A 26,851-nucleotide genomic window follows, 5' to 3' on the forward strand; every position below is an offset into this window, starting at 1 on the left:
GCACCTGCAGTCTGACAGCAGTGACCACAAGGTCAGGTGTGATGAATTATGTCTTGCTAGTAAACAAGGGCATTATATAGTTAGCCAGCAATAAACGAACATTCAAACAGCAAACGCTCTCTCTAGCTCCTATTACTTTACATTCTAAAGATACAACAATGGCAACGAGTTTGTAAATTTTGGAAGGAGAGAGGCTAGTAAGAGATAATTAGCTGGCATATAATTCTGGGATACTATTGTGAACATGGCTATGGCATTGGATACAAACACGAGCCATATCAAAGCCTTTCCAGTAGCTTCAGACCTGTTGACTGTAGGGTCTCGTTGGAAAAGGTGGAAGAGAGGTTTCGAGTACTTTGTAGCTGCTAGAGGCGCCACGAAAGCAGACCAGAAGAAAGCATTACTGCTAGATATGGCAGGTGACGAGGTACAGGATATATTCGATGTGTTACCGAATGGAGAAGGTGATGATAGCTATAAAAAGGCAATGTCGGCCATAGACAGTCACTTTCAAGCTAAAACTAACACAACGTACGAACGATCAGTATTCAGAAGGACAGAGATTAGAAAAGATGAGACTGTGGTCAATTACATCACAAGGCTTTGTCAGTTAGCTTTGACATGTGAGTACACAGATGTAGAGATAGAAATTCGAGACCAAAACTCTTTGAACAAGGCTCTAACTTAACACTGACTATAATAGTATCAATAGCGCAAACAGAGGAGACAATAAATCAACAGAACAGTGAGCTGGGTAGTGAAGTAAAACAGGAAGAAGTGAACAAGGTTCTAAATAGTCGAGCTCGACAATATATGGGAAATACGACTGCAAGACCCAAAGCAATGAGGAACACAGTTTGCTACCGTTATAAGGCTACTGATCACATTGCGTCATCAGATAGCTGTCCCGCACGGGGAAGATCATGTAATGTCTGCCACAAAAAGGGACATTTTGGTGGTGCTAGATTCTGTAAAGGCGTACAAAGCAATCGTAATATAAGCGCAACTGCAGCTGTTAGTGAGGCTGCAGATGCTGATGTCGCTACTCTGTTCGCGATCTCCTAGATAGTGAGAGAACGACGGATGATGGTATGTTCAATATAGCTCCTACAAAATCGGCGCGGGTAGTTGTAAGAATAAACAACATTGCATCTTCTATATTAGTCGACTCGGGTGCGTCCAGTAACCTAATGGACAAGGCCACTGCTAAAACTCTAAAGTGCCAAATCAGGCCTACAAATAAACGACTCTTTGCTTATGGTAATAAATCGAGGTGCTTTGATTTAATTGGTGAAACTGATGTTAATGTTGTTGTACCTGACAATGGTAAATGTGTGCATGCTACTTTTTTATATTTTTAATGGTACTGCTACCACACTACTAGGTAGAAATACATCTGAGCGTTTGGATGTGCTGAGAGTAGGGCTGACTAAGGGGGAGGTTAATGTTGCTTCATCTGGTTTCGCTCCTGGTTATTTGGATCCGTGGTTGAGTCGGTTTCCCAAGTGTTTTGCTGGGGTTGGTCGATTGAAGGATGTGCATGTTGTGTTGCATATTGATTCTGGAGTGAGGCCAGTAGCTCAGCCGGTGAGGGGTAAGCCATTTGGACACAGGTTGAAGGCAAAGGCCAAATTGGATGAGCTTCTAGCATCTGATATAATTGAGAGGGTGGAAGGGCCAACACCATGGGTCAGTCCAATAGTCACAGTGCCCAAAGATGGTAATGGCATTCGCTTATGTGTTGATATGCGTCAAGCCAACAAAGCGATAATCAGAGAGCGCCACCCTATTCCCACAATCAAAGAGCTGCTATACAATCTCAATGGTGCCAGATTGTTTAGCAAGATTGATTTGAAGTTGGGTTATCACCAGCTCGAGTTAGATGAGGCTTCCAGGGTTATTACTACGTTTGTTACTCCTTTTGGTGTATTCAGATACAAGAGGTTGAACTATGGTGTCGCTTCCGGATCAGAGTTGTACCAATATCAAATCCAGAAAGCAATATCAGGATTGGCCGGTTGTCAGAATTATGCGGACGACATAGTGGTATTTGGATCTAGTCGAGAAGAGCAGGATACTCGACTGAGAGAATTTTTTAAGCGTATGAGTGAGTTAGGCCTGACTCTCAATGGTGATAAATGTAAATTTGGCATGAGCAAGATTTCATATGTAGGTTATGATATCTCTGACAAGGGTGTGTCGGTTAGTGATAAAAAGGTTAAATCAATTGTGGAAGCGAGAGTGCCAAGAGATGTGGCAGAGCTTCGTAGCTTTCTAGGGCTGGTAAATTTTGTTGGCAAGTTTCTTCCTGACTTGTCTACTCATGCGGAACCACTCTATCGACTTATAAAGTGCCCCAGTGGTCAAACACCAAAGGTAGACAGATTTAGGTGGGGCAAAGAGCAACAGGCATCATTTGTGAAAATCAAAGACATGGTGGCTAGAAGTGAAATTTTGGCATATTTTGATCTTAATGCAAAGACTACGGTTACAGTCGATGCAAGTCCATATGGTTTAGGTGCCATTTTGAGTCAGATGATTGGTGGGTGCGAAAGGGTCGTAGCCTATGGCCATCGCAGTTTATCTGACGTGGAGAGGAGATACTCTCAAACTGAGAAAGAGTCATTGGGGATTGTGTGGGGCTGCGAACATTTTGCTAGTTATTTGATAGGTATCAAGTTCTATCTGGTCACTGATCATAAACCGCTGGAGTTTGTCTTCAACCGTATAAACTCTAAACCATCTGCGAGGATTGAGAGATGGGTGCTCAGGTTGCAAGCTTTTGATTATGAGGTTGTCTACAGACCAGGTTCTATGAATATTGCTGATCCCTTGTCAAGGCTGTCGGCCAGTTCTAAAGAAGTGTGGCATGTAGATAATGTGGCTGATCAATATATTATGATGATTGCTAAGTCAGCGGTTCCCAAAGCTATGTCGTTTGATGAGGTAAAACAGGCGGCGATAAAATGCCAGGAGATGACTCACATAAAACAAGCACTGCTAGACGGTATGTGGTCGAGGTTTTTCCCTGCATACAAGGCAGTGATGGTTGAGTTAGCGGAGGTTGACGGTGTGGCAATGAGGGGAAACCGAATAGTGATGCCAGTATCATTAAGACCTCAGGCCATCAGGTTGGCCCATGAGGACCATCAAGGTATGACCAAGACCAAGCAGCTCCGAAGGTCAAAGTTGTGGTGGCCAGGAATAGACAAGGAAGTGGAGGATTTCTGTAGTAAATGTTAGGAATGTCAATTAGTAAGCGCACCCTGCAAACCTCCGCCTATGTCTAGTACAAAAATGCGTGATAAACCTTGGGACCATATAGCTTGTGATCTGATAGGTCCTTTGCCGAATGGTGAAAGTGTGCTGGTTCTAGTAGATTATTATAGTCGGTACTTTGAGGTCGCATTTCTGAGGTCAACAGCTGCTCCGAAGGTCATAGAGGTTGTTGAAACTGCATTTTGTCGATGGGGGATACCGTTGAGCTTAAGGACAGATAATGATCCTTAGTTTGTTAGTGGAGAGTTCCAGGATTTTTTGAGAGAATATGGGGTTTACTGGATGTCCACAACGCCAATGTGGCCGGCTGCTAATGGTGAGGTTGAACGACAGAATAGAAGCTTGTTGAAATCCCTTAAGATTGCTCATCTGTCTGGTAAAGATCACAAAGCTGAGTTGAGAAAGTTCTTGATAAGTTATCAGTCTACGCCTCATTCTATAACAGGGGTTTCACCTGCCGAGTTAATGTTAAGTAGGAAGTTAAGAACGAAACTCCCCTGTTTGGAAAGAACAGGCAAAGAAGCTAAAGATGGAGAAATACGAGACAGGCAAGCAATAGCTCAAGAAAAAAGCAGAGAGTATAACGACAAGCAAAGTGAAAAAGTTCAAATTGAAGTTGGTGATGAGGTTTTGGTTCGACAGTCTAAAGTGAATAAGCTAAGTCCAACTTATCAAACAGAGTTTGCAACAAATTGTAAGCCAACAAGGTTCAGAGGTTGTTGTCAAATCAAAAGAGGGATCAGAATATCGAAGAAACATCTCTGATATAAAGCCAGTTGTTCGAGATTTGCAAGTCAGTCAGTCTCCAGCAATGCAGGAACCTGTTATGGTAGAATCCCGACCCATTAGAGTGAGGGTACCACCCGTAAAGGTATGGGCCTGTGATTACCCATTGAGGTCGGCTGTTGTTGGTCCTATATTTAGCTTAGTCGTGTGGGTTGTGTTCTGTCCATAATGTCATACAGTGAGGGTTACTCTCGCTACACTGAATGCCCAAATGTAGTGCGTCTAGTGTGTGGTAGACTAGTTAACTTACATTGTTCTGAATTACACCTATTATATAATATCAGTTTTGCTTAATCTGCTTTCCAGTTCTGCTTTATTTGCTGCTATGATTTCTCAGACTGTTACCAGTTTTGTTTATGAGAAAAGGGTTGTTGTATTCTAGCAATAGTTATTATTGCCAGCACCTGCAGTCTGACAGCGGTGACCACAAGGTCAGGTGTGATGAATTATGTCTTGCTAGTAAACAAGGGCATTATATAGTTAGCCATCAATAAACGAACATTCAAACTGCAAACGCTCTCTCTAGCTCCTATTACCTTACATTCTAAAGATACAACACCTGGAAGCATGGAGAAATGCTCCAATGAGCTACTTGAACAAAATTTTGGTCATTCAGAAGCGATTGCTGAGAGTAATATATTATAAAAGCTCTTATTTTCCATCAACTCCTTTATTGAAAAAATCTCATGTTTTGCCTATACAACAACTATACCAACTAAGAATATGTTTTTTAGCCTTCACCCAATTTAAATCTCAAACTAACTTGTCAACACATTACAATACTCGTGTTTCCTTGTTTTCATTACTTGTTCACTCCTCTTCTTCTACTGGTGGCTATAGACGGGTTGCCTATCATGTGCCATCAGCATGCAATTCCTTGCCAATTTGGCTAAGGAGAATTGATAATCATGATGGTTTTAGGGCCGCTTTGAAGCAGTACTTGCTGGACTCTCCGGGATAGATTTGTTCTGATTTTTTTTGTTTAGACATCTATGTTTACTTCACTAACAATCTCATCTGTTAACACGAGCTCCACGCCACGCTACAGAGCATATATAAGCCCTCATTTTACTTTTTCTATCATCTTGTTATGATTTAATGTAAAATGAAACAAACAAACAAAACGAACAAACAAAACTCTTACTATACATAAATGATTGCTCGAAGCAAATGTGTTGTTTGTAAATTCAATAAAGGGCTTCTTTAAAGGGCTTCTCGAGCTCCTTTATTTATTGGCTAGAGTAAACAATTTGTTCAGTAAATTATGTGGTGTTGAATTCGATTATTAAGTACCCACTTCGATGTAAGCTATTTCAAGATTGCGACTGAATGGGTATGTTTTATGATCTTTAAACAATCGTGATGTAACCCATGAGGGAATATCGATACAGCTTCCGGAATTATACTGGGAAATGAGAGTACCCAGTTCCAAGAAAGAATATGCTACTTACACTGGTAAACAGCAAATACAAAGGGAATGTGCTATCTGTACTGGTAAAACAGCAAATACAAAAGGGAATGCGCTATCTGCACTGGTAAAACAGCAAGTACAAAAGGAATGTGCTATCTGTACTGGTAATACAGCAAATAAAAAGGGAATGTGCTATCTGTAGGCTACTAGTAAAACAGCAAGTACAAAAGGAATGTCCTATCTGTACTGGTAACACAGCAAATAAAAAGGGAATGTGCTATCTGTACTGGTAATACAGCAAATAAAAAGGGAATGTGCTATCTGTACTGGTAAAACAGCAAATGCAAAGGGAATGTTCTATCTGTACTGATAAACAGCAAATACAAAGGGAATGTGCTATCTGTATTGGTAAAACAGCACAAACTGTAACTAGCACGCATCTATGAATGTTTACATATATGAATGTACACAAGGGTCATGTAAATTTCCATATGAGATCTTGTCTAGATACTCAGTGGTAGTGCATATTTATGTTTATATGTATATAAACATGTATGTATGTCATGTGACTCACATAAGCCAGTCCATGTCTAATCATCAAACGCAAACATCCTGTCCTCATCAGAAGGGTTTGCAACAGTCTACACTTGAACTCCTTAAACATCCTAGCTCATTTTAAACATCTGATCGCGTCAAAAAAGTCAATCCAATGAAATGCTTTTTGGAAATGCTCAGATTCAAACGGGTGTTTTATTCGTGACGTCTATAGTGATATATGTGAAAAGTGTTCACAAGCGATAGCTATAAGATCTCTTCTTTAGTCAATCATCAGCACGAAATCATATAGGTCATAACAAGTGTTATCACTTGTTATGACCTATATGATTTCGCAGAACCTTCGAGATGACCTTCGAGATCGCAGAAAACGCGTTTTCTGCGATCTCGAAGTTAGGGTTTTACTCAATTATTAGATCGGCGCATCAACATCGCTATTTACTGAATTAATTGACATCGTTAATTTACCGAATTACTGCATCGATACGTTTTATTGACGAACAACAGAATTGTAACAACGCTTCCAGCTCCTGTGAAGGCGACTCAGAGTTTTCTGAGCATCAGGTGATTAAAGTTTGGGGCAGACAGCTTATGGTTAGAGCTGACAGGCGTCAGCAGCTTTATGCTGCAGAGGAAGATAGGAGAATGGAGGTAAATTCATCTTCAACTTTGAGTATCCTACAAACATGTATATACTGTTGTGTTTACATTCTCGCGTGCATGATTCGTGGATGTGCATCTCACTGTGCATCCGAATCACGCGTGCGTGACTCGGATGCACTGTGAGTTCTTATTACAAAATAAATGATGTTGATTGTTAAATGGATGACTTCTTAATTAATCCATAACATCTAGCAATACATTGGCTTAGATTGATGAATATACTAAAGTTAATAAATTTACTGCTCATGAATACATTTACTAAATAATAGAATAAAAACTTTTTCCTATCACCAATCATCGTTTCATAACTTTTTTATTGGTTCACCTAGTTATAATATTGGCTTCCAATTTATTTTGGCAGTTTAAGCTAGTAAATTACATTTGTGATTAGAAGTTATGTTCACGTTTTACTTGTAGAAAGTCGATTGATAAATGCTCATCTTTAACTCCCAGAAACGAAGCTTCGAACTGTTGGTTTGGCATACTTCTGCTTTTGTTAAACATTTGTTCTATTTATAATTTTACACTCTCAATCTATCTTCCAAATTGAAAGCGTTCAGTAGATACAAGTTAGAACGACGTATCTATGAATAACATATATTTATTACATTTGTTTTATTGATGACAGGATGATTATGTAGCGCCATCAGTAGGGCAGTTGCGGAAGTGTAGAAACTGCCATACAGGAAAAAGAGAGACACGAATGTGTGCTGCACAAACCATGATATGTTTTGTTTGAGTTTGCTGCAGTAGACTAATTTGTCCTATTGTAAGGCTGAAACTATGTGAGTGGCCACGACTTGATGGATGTTTTTAATAAAAACTTTATGCTGCGATGAAAAGTTTTTGGCTTGTAAAAATTATATAATAAAATAATATTGTTGAAGACAATGCAAAACATGATTTGCGGAACATACTAAATACATCATAGCCTGTTGCCATCTATGCTGAAATCTTGTCTGATAGATGGATTTATGAAGTGTAATCAGAGCTGTATTGGCAGGTACTTCTGCATAGCACGACTCAAATCCAACGAGCCAAATATTAAGTTCAAAGTATTTTATGCTCTACCCTACTAAGTGAAAACAGGCGAGTCCACAAACTACCAACCAAGTGCAAAAATAGCTTTATTAACCCTTTGCCAGAGTCGGTGGGTTAATTGATTTACACAAAATTGACATTGTTTTGTGTTCACTATTTTGGTCAACTCATAAAACCATTTGTATAGTACTTGAATCAATTAATCAAATGTTACCAGTAAACTTGTTTTACAAATTGATGACTAGATGACGTTGACTATACGTTACTTTTTGGGATGCAGTTGGTTTCGCCATACACTCGAACATATTCTTTACAAAGATGTGGCTTGCATATTTTATCTAGTAACTAGTTTCTGGTGTGGGTAGCAACTGAGAACTTCGCTGATACAAAGGCCGCGTGATACAAAGGCCGCGTGATACAAAGGCCGCGGTGAAATAAGTTAACTCGACGACCTAAATATTGTAGCCCGGCAGAATCGTAGTCAATACTGAAATGTTTACACAGCATTTAGAGGAAACTAATGCGACAAATTTTTAATTTCCCTTATTTGAGACGTCTGAGACATTTATAATAATGTCTGAGACGTCTGAGACATTTATAATAACGTCTGAGACGTCTGAGACATTCATAATAATGTCTGAGACGTCTGAGACATTCATAATAATGTATCTGTAGCTAGATTTTAAATTTTATCCTAGCAATCGTGAGCAAATAAAAAATAAAATATATGCCAATAGAGCTATGTAGGACTAGACTTTTATCTCAATAGCTGATGTGAATATGATAGATAGAGACAGACTGTTTCACTATACGTATACATGTACATTATTTTGGGCAAGTCTGGGCACATCTTTTTCGTCTGAGCGTTTTTACTGCGATCATATTTTGTCGATTTTAATCTTCAAATATCTTAACAATGGGATCACCTGAAGCAACAAACAATATATCAACTGATAGAAAAAAATCAATACTTTTTGTTAAAATAAACTTTGACGCAATCACATCTTTAAGTGTATAAAAAGACTATAAATCTGCACGACATATACCAAGTTGAACTGTTTATTAATACAAGCGATTGGCAAATGAAACTGTGTAAATAAAGTATACCGTTAGGACTAAACAATAAGCATCCAGTCAGGAACTAGATAAATTTAGGAAACAAACATTTCACCAGCTGCTCTGAGGCCATTTTGTTCAAAGGACGTATATGAAAAACATAAAGAGGCGCACAAAGTCGGCATGTACTTTCATGTTTTCTTAAACCTTTGAGCCTAGCTGTAGATTTGTCAATTTTTTGCAGTGTGCATAACCTGTAGTGCGCATAATCTGTGGTGTGGGTAACCTGTAGCGCGTAGCCTGCAGTGTGCATAATCTGTAGGGTAGGGTGCTGTGTGCCCATCCTGTAGCGTGTGTAACTTGTAGCGCGCATAACCTGTAGTGTGTGTAACCCGCAGTGTACATACCATGTAGTGTATGTAACCAGTAGTGTGTGTAACTTATGGTGGGTGTAGCCACCACAGACTATACAGACTGTAATCTGTAGTGAGTGTAACCTGTAGTGGACATAACCTGAGCTGGGCGTAACCTTTAGTAGGCAAGACAAGACGCCCTTGCCTCATTCATTCAAACTTCTAATTGTTAGGGGTATTAATAAAAGCTATTGATTGGCAACAATGACACACCCAAAGAGTAGAGTTTCATCTCAACAGTGTGTTACAGAGAGACGGCAGGTGAATAGAGGCTGACTATAATGTAGAAGATATATTCACTTCAGGATATGCTACTACATAGGAGCAAATGCTACTAAATTGTGAGTGCTCTTTCTTCAATATATCGGAGCTGAAGAACCTGAAAATAAATCTCTACCCGCATTAGCGAGATATGACCTAGCGGGTAAGTGAGGCAGCATTGATTTTTCATTTTTAGCACATTTGCTGTTTAGCTGGACCTTTTATCAGCGCAGCTGCTGAACATAGAAAGCCGGTCTTTGAAATAGGATTTACTATTATAGGGCATCTTGATTTGGTGAGCCATGAAGTTTTATCAGTTATCAAAGGGCAACCATTTTATGACCCTGTTGAATATATTGTTCACAAAGCAAAAGGGATAAGCATTCATTGCGCTACCGGATAGGTATTCATCATGTGATTATTAATTCAGGGTTAGATTAAAGAGACTAGGCTCAAGTGATACCAGGTCAATAACTAGTTGAATTAAGAGTTTTCTATCATTTTGGTGAACAAATAAAATCTAAAACGAACTGCACCTTCCTTCTTGGTTAAGACTATTTCAGGAATAAAATAACAACTGTAGAAAATAAAAATTTATGCACCTCAGCTTTAAAAATACATAGCTTTTTGGTAGTAGGGGGATAGCTTTCTCAATAACTGGTATCACAGCTTGCAGTGATCTATGATAGACTATACAATAAGCAGCTTCACAGTTTGCTATTCACAGTAGATGGTGGCCATATGACAGACCCTAGTCAGTAGATAGTGGCCATATGATAGACCCTAGTCAGTAGATGGTGGCCATATGACAGACCATGGTCAGTAGGTGGTGGCCATATGACAGACCCTAGTCAGTAGATGGTGGCCATATGACAGATGCTAGTCAGTAGATGGTGGCCATATGACTGATGCTAGTCAGTAGATAGTGGCCATATGACAGACCCTAGTCAGTAGATGGTGTCCATATGACATACCCTAGTCAGTAGATGGTGGCCATATGACAGACGCTAGTCAGTAGATGGTGGCCATATGACAGACGCTAGTCAGTAGATAGTGGCCATATGATAGACCCTAGTCAGTAGATGGTGGCCATATGATAGACCCTAGTCAGTAGATGGTGGCCATATGACAGACCCTAGTCAGTAGATGGTGGCCATATGACAGACCCTAGTCAGTAGATGGTAGCCATATGAAAGACCCTAGTCAGTAGATGGTGGCCATATGACAGACCCTAGTCAGTAGATGGTGTCCATATGACATACCCTAATCAGTAGATGGTGGCCATATGACAGACCCTAGTCAGTAGATGGTGGCCATATGACAGACCCTAGTCAGTAGATAGTGGCCATATGACAGACCCTAGTCAGTAGATAGTGGCCATATGACAGACCCTAGTCAGTAGATGGTGTCACAGTTTGCAGTAGTATATGACAGGCCCTGGTCAGTAGATGGTGCCACAGTTTGCAGTAGCATATGACAGACCATAGTCAGTAGATGGTGCCACAATTTGCAGTAGCATATGACAAACCCTGATCATTAGATGATGTCACAGTTTGCAGTGGCATATGACATACCGTAGTCAGTAGTTGGTGTGATAGTTTGCAGTAGCATATGATACACCGTAGTCAGTAGATGGTGTGATAGTTTGCAGTAGCATATGACAGACCCTAGTCAGTAGATGGCGTGACAGTTTGCAGTGGCATATGACCAACCCTGGTCAGTAGATGATGTCACAGTTTGCAGTAACATATGACAAACCCTGATCATTAGATGGTGTCACAGTTTGCAGAGGCATATGACATACCGTAGTCTGTAGATGGTGTGATAGTTTGCAGTAGCATATGACAGACCCTTTTCACTAACTGGTAGCAAAACTAACATAGCAGCTAGCCTGGCAAAACCAAATTTTAAAAGCTTATCTAAAACATGCACTTACTATGTTTATGTTAACTATTTGTATGTATTATTCTATGTAGATGCTGTGGATTACCCTTTCTTATAGACTCAGCAAAAGTTCTTTGGATAATGGAGAAGACATCGGGCCTACGAGGTGAGTAGTCAACCATGAGAGTATACAGAACAGTAAGGTAACCAAAATGAGGGAAGCATTATTTCTCTTGATTAAAAACACATGTAGTTTGCATTTTAATTTTTGACAAAGATCAAAGATGTTCAGGACAAAATTATATTACATTGTAGTTCAAACTCGATTGAGTAAAACTATTTATACAGATAAGAGACCCGAGCTTGAGTGACATTACCAACCACTTGGGTTAACAGGCACAACGAAACATCTTTCTTCATGCATGTAGATATAAATGAATAAAGAGAATAGGAGCAAGTGAGAAGATACTAGACAACATGCCTCTACCAGCGCTTCTGGCAGCACCTCTGGCTGCACCGTTTCTTCAGAGTGCTGCTTTTTGAAGATTAATTTGTCATTTGTTTAGTTTATCTGGTTTGCTATAAGCTAATCTAAGAACCTACAGAATATTCTAGAAGAAAGTAAACCTAACATGTTGTTTGATAAGTATAAATAAATTTATTTTTATTTCAAACTAGCAAACTCATTTGAATTAATTATAAGAATAGCATAAATAGCTGAATAAATTAATAACTCCAATATTCTAAGTTTTTATAAGATAGAGGCTTGACTTATAGACTTGACTTTGGCTTGAATTTCCACCTTTGCTACACAAATTTAATACTAGTGAATTTGTTTACAAACAGACGTCTCTAATCATTACAAATATACTAAACCCTTTCTCAAAATGACACAAATTTTACTCTGCAAGATCAGCCTTGTCAAGGTCATTCAATATTACATTGCCGGTACATTGAGTTCTTTAGGAGAATGTATCAAGGTATCTATGTTTATAGTTATGTTTGACAGGTACAGCCAGGTTTCTGCAGACGCTACTTGTTGTAAGCTCCATATGTAACTCCATGACCTTACAATCTACTTATGAAACAAGTAAGTGCCTTTCCTCCATTTTATTGCTTTAATTTACTTCTAAATAATAGTTTTCTACTTTTCTTGATCTTCATCCATTTATTAAAATATTAAAAGGTAAATCAATGAAAAAGTCATTAATACAGACAAGCTAACAACCACCATAATAGACAAGAAGTTTATAATCTATATTTCTCAAAGTTGGTCATGTGAGTATCTGTCTTCGTTGTGCTTGTCCAGCTATAACTATTGAAATCCTGGAATAAAGATTCTGTATCGTAGAAGATTTGATCTCAGACCTTCCAGTTCACCAGGCCAATGCCTTGCCAACTCAGCCACACGAGCTTGCTGGATTCATAAGGCGATATATGTCGGTATATGGGAGCAAATACATTACCGATTTCCGTCACGATGCAACGTGATGGTGTAACGCCATGAAAAGTGGTAGTTTTTATTAGTAAGCTTACTCAAATTATCCATTGGCAATGTGCCAGGCTAATGGCAAGTGACAAGCAACTCTCATTACCTCTCATTGTTTATAAGCTGATGTTAATACTCTAGCTACACTGGCTAGCACAGTTAGTAATATAATATATTAGATTTGGATGTAAGGGTGACACAGAGAGACACAACTCTGCTTACTACTAGCAATAATCTCACTTTCTGGACACTTGTGTCTAGTTATCAGATTTTTCCGCACAATCATACAGCACGCAAATCTATTACACAGTGACTTATCAAAGAGAAATTGTAGGCATATATAATGACATGGTCTCAACCATTCACTGATAGTAATGGCCAATAATGAGTATAGTGATATAGATTCCTGAGATTCAATGGGACGAGATTATTCACAGCAGAACTTGACCCATTTAAGAGCGACAATACATACAACTAAGACGCCGCGTGCTATACAAAACCTGCCTCATATGTCTCCCAAACAGCATATTGAATTGTCTGTGTTTTCAGGTGAAAGTAGCATTTTAATTACATCAATAGATATTGACACGTAAATTATATTGACACGAATAATCAAGTTTTGTCTTTCATAAAATAATCTTGTTGTAACATAAACTGAATATCAATGCTATATCTTATTACAAATTCAATGCAACTTCATTTAGCATTGCGCCGCCACTAATAAATTGTTATGGAATAATGTCATATGACTAACTTTCTTGGTGCTATCCGCGTTAAACCTGATTGTCGCATAAAAGAGCGAATTGAGAATGTCTCGCGATTGTTTAGCCTTAGCACTTATTTACAACAACCGGTTCGGCGCCAAGTATATGTTTGTCAAAATTGTCACAACTGGTTGTAAAACACACACCGTCACGAACGGTGTTATTAAATATACCCAGCTATGACACTTAACAACATTGTTTTACCAGGTGCATTTGTGACGTTTATTTTACGCGCCTATCTCAAATATAAAGATTCTGCGATATATGCGTGAAATTGGAACGGACACGATGGTTGAAAGGTCGTTTATTTTTCATAATATTTAAACGCTTGGAACTTGTATACTTTTAACTTTGCTAATATAATTTAACGCTTATACATCGACGTTTTTTTATGTTTGCACCACCTGACACCCACCATCGTGCCGTTTAGTGGAATGTGGAGAAATTATGTTATGCATAGCCAATCCAAATCTGCACACATCATCAGTGTTGAACTTTCTTTATCATCTTATTCTATTTTGACTATGTTAAGTTTGCGCAGTTTTTCTTAGCTTGCAGGAACAGACCTGCCAACCCAAGAGTGGGGCAATCCGTGAGATTTGGTATTGGGGCAATTGATGTATCAATGATAGTATATATAAAATTGTCGAAATTGAGGCAAAAATTCACGCATTTCTCACGCATTTTCATTTTTTCTTTGGGGTGTTTGCGTGAGTCTCACGCTCAAGGCGTGAGCGTTGGCAGGTATGCGTGGGAACTAATTTGAGGATTACTGGTTCAGGTACTAATGAAGCTGTTAAGCTATTGTAAGCAATACTGATATTTACCAGTGAAGTTCACTTTTTATTCTGTAAATACAACAATTGAAATACACAACTAACAAAAATTCTAAAACAATAATATTATGACAAAAGGTTAAAATAGCTAATGAAAGAGGGAGAGAGAGAGACTGAGAGACTGAGAGAGAGAGACTGAGAGAGAGAGACTGAGAGACTGAGAGAGAGAGAGACTGAGAGAGAGAGAGACTGAGAGAGAGAGACTGAGAGAGAGAGAGACTGAGAGAGAGAGAGACTGAGAGAGAGAGAGAGAGACTGAGAGAGAGAGACTGAGAGAGAGACTGAGAGAGAGAGAGAGAGACTGAGAGAGAGAGACTGAGAGAGAGAGAGAGAGACTGAGAGAGAGAGACTGAGAGAGAGAGAGAGAGACTGAGAGAGAGAGAGAGAGACTGAGAGAGAGAGAGAGACTGAGAGAGAGAGAGACTGAGAGAGAGAGAGAGAGACTGAGAGAGAGAGACTGAGAGTCATTGGAGCTCTTCTTTCTTATAATAGATGTCTGGTTTAGGGTACAGCTAGCCTGTGGCAGTAGGTTGAGTATTAAGGTTAAATGCTCAATGTCAGGCATGTGAAGATATCTTGTTTGCATAAGTCTTCAGCTGGCGCACAGGATTTTGACTTGTAGGGTGGAGCTCGTGACTTACTCCTGGTATCTAGGTCATGTTTAAAAGGAGTAGTAGATCTGTATATGTGTATTCATTTGATTTGTCTCTAATGTCTCTTTGATGGTTTTCTGGTGATGGTGGTTGGCAGGTTTAATTGCTTTGACATAACTTTGGCATGTTCTCCATCTGGGGTTGACACAATTTTTATGATTGATTCCTAAAATTTTGAAGTTTCTAATTTGTTTTTGACATTTTCTAATTATTCAATCTTTTGACGTCTTTGGGCGTCTTGCTGCTTGTACATATTATATGCTTATCCTTTAGTCTGGCTGCATTTCCTGCTGGTATGTTGTTTTTGCAACAGTTTTTGCAACAGTTTCTCTATACAACAGTTTTGTTTGAGCCTGATCTTCAGGGTACTATTCTACTAAACCAGGGGTTCCCAACCTATTCCATTCAGTTCTCCCTTATGCCTTTTCATAAATTTGATTCCCCACACACTGTCAACTCAAATGAAGACCGGTACAACTTATAATCCAATTTTATTATACATATCTAAACAAAACAACATATTATTAATTTAATACAGCACGCATACAACACACAATACATGACCTTCAGCATTGCGGTGAATTGGTTAACTTACTATCCAATCAAAATCTGGATGGATGTGTTCACATATATCTGGGTTCTGACTAGTAGTTCATTATTAGCAACTAGTGTTATAGATAAAAACAAAATGTTAAATGATGAAACCCAAACTCACACGGCACTGCAAGACATAAATTAAAAATTTAACGATTCAGACACCTATCTGTTCCCCCTTGTATGTTCATAATTTCCCTTTAGGAAAAAATTCCTCCCTGGTTAGGAACTCCTGTACTAAACAAACCTAAAGCAATGACCACAGTTATCATTAGCAACAACCTTATAAAGTTTAAAAGTTTACAAACCATACTAAAAATGACAATAGTATTATAACAGAAATTCGAAATTAGAGATGGTCATTTGAACAAAACCAGTGAATGAGTGTTGGGAGGCTATATCAGAATATTTTGATAAAAATACTATAACCATGACCCCTTTTTTATTTTCTAAGTCATGCAGTTTGGTTCATTACTATGACTAAAAGACACTCATAATAAAAACCCGAGAGACCAGTATAACTGCTAAGCTTTTTAATCTAGTTTTTATTCGCGAGACATTTTTTTCATATTTTTTTGAGATAGACTTGGTTAATTATATATATATACTAGTTGAATGCCCAGCATTGCCCGGGTAATAAAAAGTTCATTGGACAAAAACCTAATTTTCATTTAACATATACAACATTTACCGTTCTAACTTTTAAACTTCATATCATGGGAAACGGTGTTTTTGTGCAATTCAAATGAATTAAGAAAAAGAAAACAGCTGTAAAGGTTTTCAAACGTTCAAACAATCGTAACTTTTAAATTTCATATCATGAAAAAAAGATTTTGAAATAAATTAGGAGGAAAAATAATACTGTTTAAATGTAAATGTGAAATCATTAGCAAGTAAGGGCTAAATAAGTCTGTTTTGCTACGATTACAATAAAAAATTATTTGGTATACAATTATATGATTTTAGTTCATTTTAGCTTTTGCATCATAAGGCGAAAATATCGTATAGAGTGTAATAGAAATCCATAGTAATTATCTAATGCAAACACCTGATAAAAATCATCAAAAAATAGTAACAAAACAATATGTTAACCTGAATAACTCTAGTTACCTACAATAACTTTAATGAATTTAGTGGTTATGATCTGCAAGAAAATGTAACACTACAATGCACTCCGGGCAGAGTCTTTACCTTCAAGACAGACGTGTAACATAAACACTGAATCTACCTCATATGAATTTAGCTTACTGAAAACATACTTCAAGGAAGCTTTAGTATGCATTTTAGTAAACTCTTAACCAAAATGTTATTACTTATATGTTTGCGAACCTGTTTTTACAATAACGGATGATGCTGTACTAAGATACAATCGCCCGCTTTTTATTTCGAGAGAAGTTTCTATTGATATCGTTTTGTCGAAAACAAATTAGCCCTATTATGGCGAAGACAAAAAGACATCATGTTTCATAGAGTTAATAGAGTTTCAATTAATACGTCATTTAGCCTGTGAAATCGGAAAAAAGGTGTATACAGTAAGAACTATGAATTGTAAGAGCATTCGTAGGCTCGTGGTTAGACAATTGGATTACAAACCTGCGGTTGCAATCTTGGCGAGTTCAAATCCAGCCCGATGGGAGACTTTAATTCCAAAATTTCAATAGCTATAACTAGACAGGCAGACATCTGATCAGCTGACGACAGACAGCAACAAAATTTGAGATTTACATATATAGACGGGCTAGCTGTGTAATAAAAAAAGTATTTGGACAGAAAATCTATTTGTATTGAACTTATAACAACACTAGCTGCATTACCCATGTTCGGGAACAGATTTACGTAAAGCAATAGTTTTATTGAGGGTTGTCTTTCATACTGTAAAAAACTCCACATATGCAATCTACTGAAATTTTTGTGCTGATCTGACTGCATACACATATGCAGTCGAACATGTCAATCATGTTGGAGAGAACAATGGAAGTATGCAATGTGTTTTACAGCTAGTCTACAATGCATCAGTCTCGAACCACTTAAATCGGAGTTGTCCTAATTTTGTACACAGAACTGATAATGCAATTGACATTGCTAGGCAAACTGAAGTTCTTCAAACTGGCAGTATTGAAAAGTTTTACACATTTTAAGAAATTCTAGAAAATATTTTGCTATTGCACTGCTAAGCTATCGCCAGCATTTATTGAATTGAGACTTCTACATGCTTAAAACACTAATAATGACTCACCAGTTATTCGTCTATAGCCTGTGTTTTGACATGGTATATAGAAAATGTGCAGCAGTAATGTGGTTGTGTTGATAAAATTTATCATCAATAAAATCTACTATATAAACTACATATATGGCCTCTCGCCTTTTCAACGTAAGGCATTACATCTGGAGCATTTTTGGACATTCGTCTGATAGAAAGAGTCGGCCCTATACTGTGTTGCAGGGCTGTGGTCAAGTGCGAAGTTTTCTGCCCATACACGGCGCCTGGTAGCAGCTGTTGTAGTTAGTGCATCTTGCTGTTGTCGCCGTCTAATCTGCTCTGAAATTTAGCTCGCTGAGCAGCTGTTGTAGCTAGTGTATCATGTTCTTGTTGCCGCTGCATCTGCTCGGAAAAGTCGTTTTTCCCAGGGCAGCGAAAAAAACTGTAAAAACTGGTAAAAACCGGAACTACTGGGAATGTTATAACGCCAGAATTTTTTTTCTAAATATTTTGCTACAAAATGAAATTTAATAAAAATGGAAAATTGGACTAAACAATTAGGTAGTTGTGTGACTCCATATTTATATTAATCGATAGCAATGGAAATAAAATAGTGTTTAAAAGTGGGAAAAATTAGAAAACAATCAACACCCAAGATACAGGCCAACATTAAATAACGATGAGCCTGTTACAGTCCAATAATAGAGCTGTTTTGAGGTGTATTGTTTAGCACTTTTTCCTTAGTGCAGACCAAGCTGCGCAACAGGCTTGGAGTGGAGAAAACATACAAACTAGTAGCTTGATACCAAAGCCTAAAAACAATTTCTTTAGGGTATGATTCGGCCAAATGCAAGGATTAACTTTTCTTAGACAATCAATTCGCAATATTATAATCCGTTTGTTCAGTTCACCGGTCTGGACTACTTGGCATTATCTTCATGTGTTTTCATTTTTCAATTATTTTCTAATTGTTGTATTATGCTTACTGTCATGTTTCACACATCAATTTTGCTTTTCATTCAATATTACTATTTAATATATGTAAATAAACGAATATTATCTTGCGATCAGGTCTTTTCATTCTTTATTTAGTAAATAAACCAATTATAAAGGTAATGCGCTTTTTTAGCCTGTGTACTGTTAAAGAGCCATAAAGAAGCTCTATGACAGCTAATGGTATAAATGTATTGTTATTCTTTGCTTAAGCATTAGTCAACTTGTCAAAAAAGAGGTTTTTAGTTTTTTCCGCTTTTTCCCACTTTCGGACAAAAATGAGTTTTTCCCGTGGCGGTAAAAACCAATATTAACCGGTGGTAATAACCACCATGGGAAATACTATGCCAACCCTGGTTTTAATTCCAGTGCGCATGCTCCTGTTTGGTCGAGACCCGAATTTGTGTTTGAGCTTCGAAACGAACAAGTATTAAATCAAAACCATGGACGCAAGGCTAAAATAATTAGCACACGCATGGTATATCCGTTATATGAAAACATATATCAGTATGTTCACTACATGGTGTTCTAGCTCAGTGGTAGAGCGTCTGGATTAGAAACTTGTTGATACATTTGTCGTAAGTTCAAATCCATTGCACGATATGTGGAATTTTAATATCAAGATTTTAAGACCTAAAGTCGGAATGCACACAGATTCACATACGACGACGACAGACATGCTTTGAGAAATATATGGGTATATACTTATATACATATATATGGTATGGGTCCACTGTATATATGGATCTCAATGTATTTCTTTCTTGTTTGTTTATTTGCCGACGTTATGTCTAGGTTATTCGACATTTTCGCCGTACAATGCCAACAATGAAGCGAAATGAAATCATATAGTTGTATACCAAATAAATTTTCGTTGTAATCTTAGGAAAACAGACTTTATCTAGCCATTAATTGCTAATTATTTCACATTTACATTTGAACACCTTTACAGTTGTTTTATTGTTCTCAATTTATCTCAACTGCACAAAACATTTTTTTCATGTTATTAAATTTAAAAGTTACAGTTGTTTGAACACCTTCAGAGTTTTATTTTTTCTCTGAATTTATTTGAACTGCACAAAATATTTTTTTCGTGATATGAAATTTAAAAGTTACAGCTGTTGCACCAAAAGTGTGAAAGCCTTTACAGTTGTTTTATTTTTTCTATTAATTTATTTGAATTGCACAAAACACTTTTCTCATAATATAAAGTTTGAAAGATAGAATGATAACTGTTGTTACATGTTAAACAAAAATAAATTTTCTGTGCAAAAACTTTTTTGTTACGCTGGCATTCACCTAGTTTATAAATAAATATATCAAAATACAGTCGATGTGTGTGCAACAACAAACTGCACATAACGAGGCTTTCTCATTCCCTGTTGGCTAACAGTTGTCTGGCGTCTTATATATTATACGGCAAAGCTTAAGTTCCGTCTCTATCTCCTAAGGGTTGAATGGCTGTCTTCTGTTGGCCCGCAAGCTGGTCCGTCTCTGCGGTACTCGTTCGATGCAAGCCGGTCTGTTCTTTACTGGTTGGCAGTCGGTCGATCTTACTTCTAGCTTGCCTGTTCTCTTGTCAGCTCATTTCAGTCTCATTCCAATCACGGGGGTGGGGGGGTCAGCTAGAGACCTTTTCATTTTGGCAGATAGTAGACGGACCTTTTATCTGCCTAGGCTAGACGGACCTTTTATCTGCCTAGGCTAGACGGACCTTTTATCTGCCGGTCAGTTTGCCATGTAAGACATACTCGACCCCAGGCCCAGTGGTCCACATCCATCACAGTCACATCCATTGGAATATTACCTGGAAGTAATGTTGAGTTCAAAGAGATGAACCACGTGCGAGATTGCTCAAATACAAATGCCATCATCTGTTTTACAAAGCGAATGAGGCAATCTATAAGAGTTACACTAAAATAAGAAGTGAGAGAAGTCTAGGTCTGCACTATCTTATTTCGGTGTTAGCCTGTCAATTGCTAGAGATTGGCTACTTGTCATAAATTATGCTGTGTACCACGGCTGCATCAGATTTGACTGTCTAAATTATTTTACACCAGTACGCTTACACACACTTATGATAAGAGTGACATCACCCTCAGGATTTTCATATGTGTTCAGAGGGCCTCTTCAATAGTCTTATCCTGTTGGCTAATTATGATCCTGCTGAGCATATTTTTTTGTGCTACAGAAGTTCACAGAAATGATAAGTTTTCCATTGCCATGGCACAAGGATTAATAATGATGATCGATTTACTTCATTGCAAGGGTGACAGAGAGTAATGAGAGAAATTCGAATTTCTTGACTAATATTTTCTACTCTATCAATGTTTTGTGTATTTAAAAATAAGACACAAGGATTTAGGGTTCTCCCCAGCTGGGACGAACTGCTGCCAGCCCCATCCCATCTAGCCTTTTGTGTCCGAGTGCTGTCATGGGACTCAGTCATGGGACTGAGTGGCCACAGCAACGAATGCGCATTAAAGACGAGTCTATTCAGTAGCACGATTTGTGCCATAGACATAGACATTTAATAAATGAATCCACATTTAACATTGAGAGGCCAGAAAATTTCTTTGCAAGCTGATATATATTATGCTAGCAGCTAACATATGCTTATCTTAAAATCCGAGTTGCAACTATTTGAAGCTAAGAAAAGTTCTTTTCAAGTTGCTAGATTTGAATGCATTTTTGATTCTTAGTAATATATTTATTTCGCCATGCTGTATTAAAGTTCATCAGACTGATCCATGTTTGCCACAGTTGGCAGCATAAACTGACTTTCTATACAGTAGAAATTGAGTTATGAGCCTCTACTGATTGCGAGCACAGTTTAGATATTGACTGGGTTTATCAAACGGTACGTCACATATCTACAAATTTCTAAAATAGGTATTAATAATCTATCAAATGTTGATAATGAATATAAAATAGTAAGGGACATACACAATCAATGTTTGTAATAATTACTAAATTAAACATTTTTGAATAAATTTATTTCATATCGTTGGCTTCTCCACTGCCGCTGGCAGTATCAGCCTTCCTGTCTCTTTCATTCACTTCAATAGTGTATTATGGTAGCACAGGCCATATCGTGTTAATCAAAGCTGAAAATCAGTTGCTATAATGGAAACTTCTGAACTATTTAGAGCATTTCAATATGGTCTATATAATCTTTAATTTTTGAAATTCGTTTTGAGGGCATGAAAGGACAACTCCAATTTTTTCATTCTTGTTTAGATCACAATTGCTGGGGAAAACCCTGCAACAAGTTTTTAAGCTTTGAAGAGTATGTCATTGCTAAGTCATAAATTTCTAGCTGAACTGTCCAGATATTTGACGCGGATAGTTGACCAAGTATTTGACCCAGATATTTGACCCTAACTCATGTATCACTCCATTATCTGGAATTCTTCTAAAAATGAGCTGCTGAACAAACAAAAAGGATTGGTGTTTAGCTATGTTTATGTGCACATGAAGCAAGTTATGTCTAATAAGGAGGTAAAGTTATGTTTTCTTTGGTTAATATATCAGAGATACTATCAATTGAGTGTAAAATATTTCAACTCGTGCTGTAAACTCTTTTAATCTAATTATTAGCATACAGTGCACCCTTAGGATACGATTTTGATTTGTTCTAGGGTTGGCCTTGTATGGTGGTATAGAAACCATTGTAATAATATAATGCAAACACCCCCAGTAGAAATTGTTCAAAATTTTATATAAGTGCTGTACATATTTACAAATTAGTAACAAAATAGTATGTTAACCTTAATAGTTACATGTATAGTTACCTACAGTAACTTTATTGTATTTAGTGTATTTGGTGGTTAGGATCTGCAATAAATTGTAATGCAGTACGTACTGCAGGAGTTCTTACTTTCTTACTTTTCGCTTTAAATAATTTAGTATACTAAACACACACACTTGGAGCTAAGTTTTAGTATGTATTTATCACTATTTTACTGAATTTTAACTTTTTACCAATAAGATTTTATCACTCATTAGTTTCTGGCTTCATTTTCAAAATAATTTTAGTGATTTCATTAATACTATTTTCAACCTTATTCGGCAAGAAAGTCCAAATGATGTTTTCGTAATGAAGTGGATATTTGTTAGCAGGTTACGAGAAATTGTTTGACCACTGACATATTTGAAGGAATTGCAACTCCAACTTTGCTCTTGGAAAATATTACTGTTTGACACTTGTATGCGAATTCCTGAACTTAGAGAAATCAGTCATCTCTCTCTGTCAGGCGTTGTGAAAATATTTTCGGCGAACAGCGTTTCAGTGTCTCTGTTAATTATACTTACGTAATAAGCATACCGGCTGCCAAATTTGAACTCAGGTGAAAATTTTGTTGAATTCGTACGGTGAAATAAGATTCGTATGATAAGGTGAAAAAAATCATCATCTTGTTCCACTTCGTAAGATGAAAAAATCGTATATCAGGGTAATCGTATTATGAGGGTGCACAGTACTACATAACTGTCTCATCAAAACCCATTATCAATACCAATATCAATACCATTAGTCAATAAAGCCATTTATATTTAATTGATGATATTTAAATTTTTTTCATTAATTAAAAATTCGTAACTGTTTTTGTGACTGGTTAAATTGTTGATAACTAACATTTGAAACACTAATAATTAATATTTCATAGTAATATGAACAATAAATATTTACTAAATAAATATTCAGGTTCCGCGCCTTGAATAGCCTTGCTATTGCGCACAGGGACCTCATCATCACCTTCCCTGGAGTGACATTTTTTTTTCTATTTTTCTTGTTCTTGTATTCTGTAAGAAACACTCTTCATATTATGTTTTGTAGTTATATTATAGATGAAAATAAACAAACAAACTAACAGCAGTTGCAATCTGAGCCTAGATGATATTTTAATATGTGGTGTTGTATCGTTTATATTAATTAGTAGTATAACTAGTATTACTTCTGTTATTTCATATTTATAAACGCTATAATAATTAATATTTAAATAGTAAATGTAAATAGTAATTTAAAATCAAATAAACAATGAATATAATGTAATACATTATATATTAAAAATATGAAATCTTGTTAGATATTATATTAAAAATTCAATTTCATGTTAAAATAAAATCATAATTTAGAAATGATATAATAGGCCTATTTAGATTCATATTGACAAAAACAAAATTAATTTTTTTTAATGTTTGCTTTATCGTTATTTACAGTCTCACTATTTACTATCTATCATTATTTAGCAAGAAAATAACTGACAAGAATATTTCAAAATCGCATTAACATAATTATTAGTGTAAGAAAAGCACATAGTTTACAGTATATTATACAAAAATTTAATTATAAACTAAAATTTACTTTCAGTCTAGTTATTTGTTCCCATCTCAATTCACTCATGGAGTTATTCACTCATGGAGTTATTCACTCATGGAGTTATTCACTCATGGACATGTAGTTAAAAACTAAACAGTAATGACTGTCACCCTCATCTGTATTACTATATTTATAAAGGTTTAAGGCCAGTCTATGTTATTAAAACCAACGGAGCAATTCACCAAGATCTATTCTAAATTTTCTGTATATTCTAGTTTACAAATGAAGTATATAATGTAAGTCTGTTTTTCATTGTTGAAGATGGAGATCGAAATAATTTTAAATTAGCGCTGCTGGCCTAATAATCATAGTTGAATTAGAGTGTCATCTAAAATTTTCACCATGTTCACCATGTGAATGGTGAACATGATGAAAAATGTTCACGTTGTAAATTTTTTTGCAACACCGGTATTTCAAGACCAATTGTCTTTGTAAAAGATTGCTAGAAGTGCCAATTTTTTTATTTTACTGAAAGTTTGTCTGGATGGAGTAAGAGGTAATTATAATAATTTTTACAAGCGAGCCTATCACTATCGCGCCAAATTTTAGTGACCAGCATGACGCTGTTTTGCAAGTGTTAAAAATGGTAAAACTAGTGCTTGGAGATTGAAATGTTTGCAAATTATATTTTAACTGTAACAAAAGTTGTTTCACTTTAATGTGAGAGCATTTTGGAGTTTATATTTTATTTTTACCCAGAAAACCACAACGATAAGACTGAATGGTACTTACGGATGCATTACCACCCTTGACTGCATGACATCAATTACCAACAATAAATTTTATTTAATTTCATTTTAGGTTAATATTTCTTATATTGCACAGTTTATAATAGAATAAAATGTGGCGATCATTAAACTGAAGAGTTTTGTTAAAAAATCACATTTTAAAGTATATTTTCGGTCATAATAAGCAATTTTATTCAGTCATAGTCAGCGTAATTGGAGGTTCTGCAATCTGGCGATTCTCAGTGAATTTCTGGATATCTGTGTAGTTGCATTATTAGTGAAGTAGCAGTAGTAAGCATGTCATAGCCATGCAGTATAAACAGTATAAATGCATTGTGTACTTTACTACTGCGCAGTACGTAGTATACATGCCATACAACTACCAGTATTCTCTTATGCCCAGTAAGGAGTATTGGTAAAGTGGTTGTGTTACCCTCTGCATAGTGCGCAGTGCTGGATAATGTAGGAGTGTTGCTAGTGTGATAGAGGTAGTAGGAACTTTTGCATTACACTGTACATACACACGCAACACATTTTCATGAAAACTCATCACGGAATCAAATATTGAGTTGACTCTGACACAACCACAAACAAATGCTAGATATAAATGCTGCTCAAACTTGACTACGAGTGAGCAAACAAATTGGTCATATCAACATGTTGTATATGATTGAAATGAGAATCTATTATGGTTTCAATACATAATGTCAATGAGAATGCAATACAAAGACCCCAATGCCGTTGATTGGAAGGATGATAACGCCAGACTCTCTATTCTGAAACGCTATGAAAGTTAGAACGCAAATTCATGAGCTTGCTAAACAGCGTCTAACAATTTTATACAATATAGTACAGATGCTTAAAAAGCTCGCGTCGGTTGATCCACAGTGTCAACTTCATACTAATGCGCATCTGCAGTACACATGAAGCTTCAAATTTTGAAGAATACACATTTGCAGTAACCATTAATTGCTGGGCTTTAGGTAATACGTCATGGAAGTAAATGTACTGCAGATTTTATTCCAACTAAAAGTTGGCAACATGACTAGAACAATAAATTTTATGTAACCATTAACTGTAAGAAGATAAACAGATTAATGAGACAGAACATAAACTGCCCATTTAAATTTGAATCACTAGATGCAGTGAATACGCGAGTGGGTACAACCAATAGGAAGGTAAATAACAAATTCTCGAAGCTTTAATGAATATTGAGTTCATTGCTATATTTTCTGCTTATATTTGCAATCAGAAAAAATGAATAATTTTTTGGCAATAGCGTGCCTACAAATTTAATAAGGTTATATTAGGCTTACGATGTGTAGCACAGTATAAATATTGTCTGCTATTCCATCAATTAATTGCTAATGGGGTACATGTTTTTGCTGTGCAATGTTCATATAGTTAGCTAAGTAATGCATACTATTACTAGAAATAGTATGCATTACTACTAGTAATACAAATGTAAATATCTGCAAAGAATCAATGCAGACATGTTTGCTATAGCGGAAGATGGCCCCACGAAACCTTGTGGACTATTCGTTCCGCTATACTGGCAGTAGTTGCTCTCTTTGTGTCAAAACATTTTGGTCAAAGTCAACAAGCTACTAGTTGCAACTAACTTTATACAACTTTGTTTTTTGTATATTAATCTGAGCATTGTGACTGGTTGTAAAAGAATATCTGCAGATGTTCTACAACTTGTACAATTTTTTAGTTTTGCAATTTTATGGCCATCTTAAAACAAATTATCAATTAAATTACAAAATTATAAAGTGATAAATTACAAATTATTTTTACATATCACAGGTTTGGCAGGTTGTAATTGCAATGCGTTTTAAATACTGCTTACTTAAATACTGCAA

At 36.6% G+C, this 26,851-nt stretch overlaps 1 protein-coding gene and 2 pseudogenes across 1 annotated transcript in view; all 3 read left to right on the forward strand.

The window, feature by feature from the left end:
- The first annotated feature begins 244 nt into the window (after positions 1-244).
- On the forward strand, positions 245-1,065 carry LOC137404990 (uncharacterized; annotated as a pseudogene).
- A 26-nt stretch (positions 1,066-1,091) lies between these two features.
- LOC137404992 (uncharacterized) lies at positions 1,092-4,234 on the forward strand (annotated as a pseudogene).
- Positions 4,235-11,490: 7,256 nt separating this feature from the next.
- Positions 11,491-26,851, forward strand: part of LOC137404993 (uncharacterized) — a 66,321-nt gene continuing 50,960 nt past the window's right edge. Inside the window, exons 1-2 of the mRNA XM_068091218.1 lie at positions 11,491-11,515; positions 12,359-12,439. Coding sequence (XP_067947319.1) covers positions 11,491-11,515; positions 12,359-12,439 — 106 coding nt within the window. The remainder of the gene's footprint in view (positions 11,516-12,358; positions 12,440-26,851) is intronic.

The sequence above is a fragment of the Watersipora subatra genome, chromosome 9 (genome assembly GCF_963576615.1).
Source record: "Watersipora subatra chromosome 9, tzWatSuba1.1, whole genome shotgun sequence".
In the NCBI taxonomy this organism is placed as follows: Eukaryota; Metazoa; Bryozoa; class Gymnolaemata; order Cheilostomatida; family Watersiporidae; genus Watersipora; species Watersipora subatra.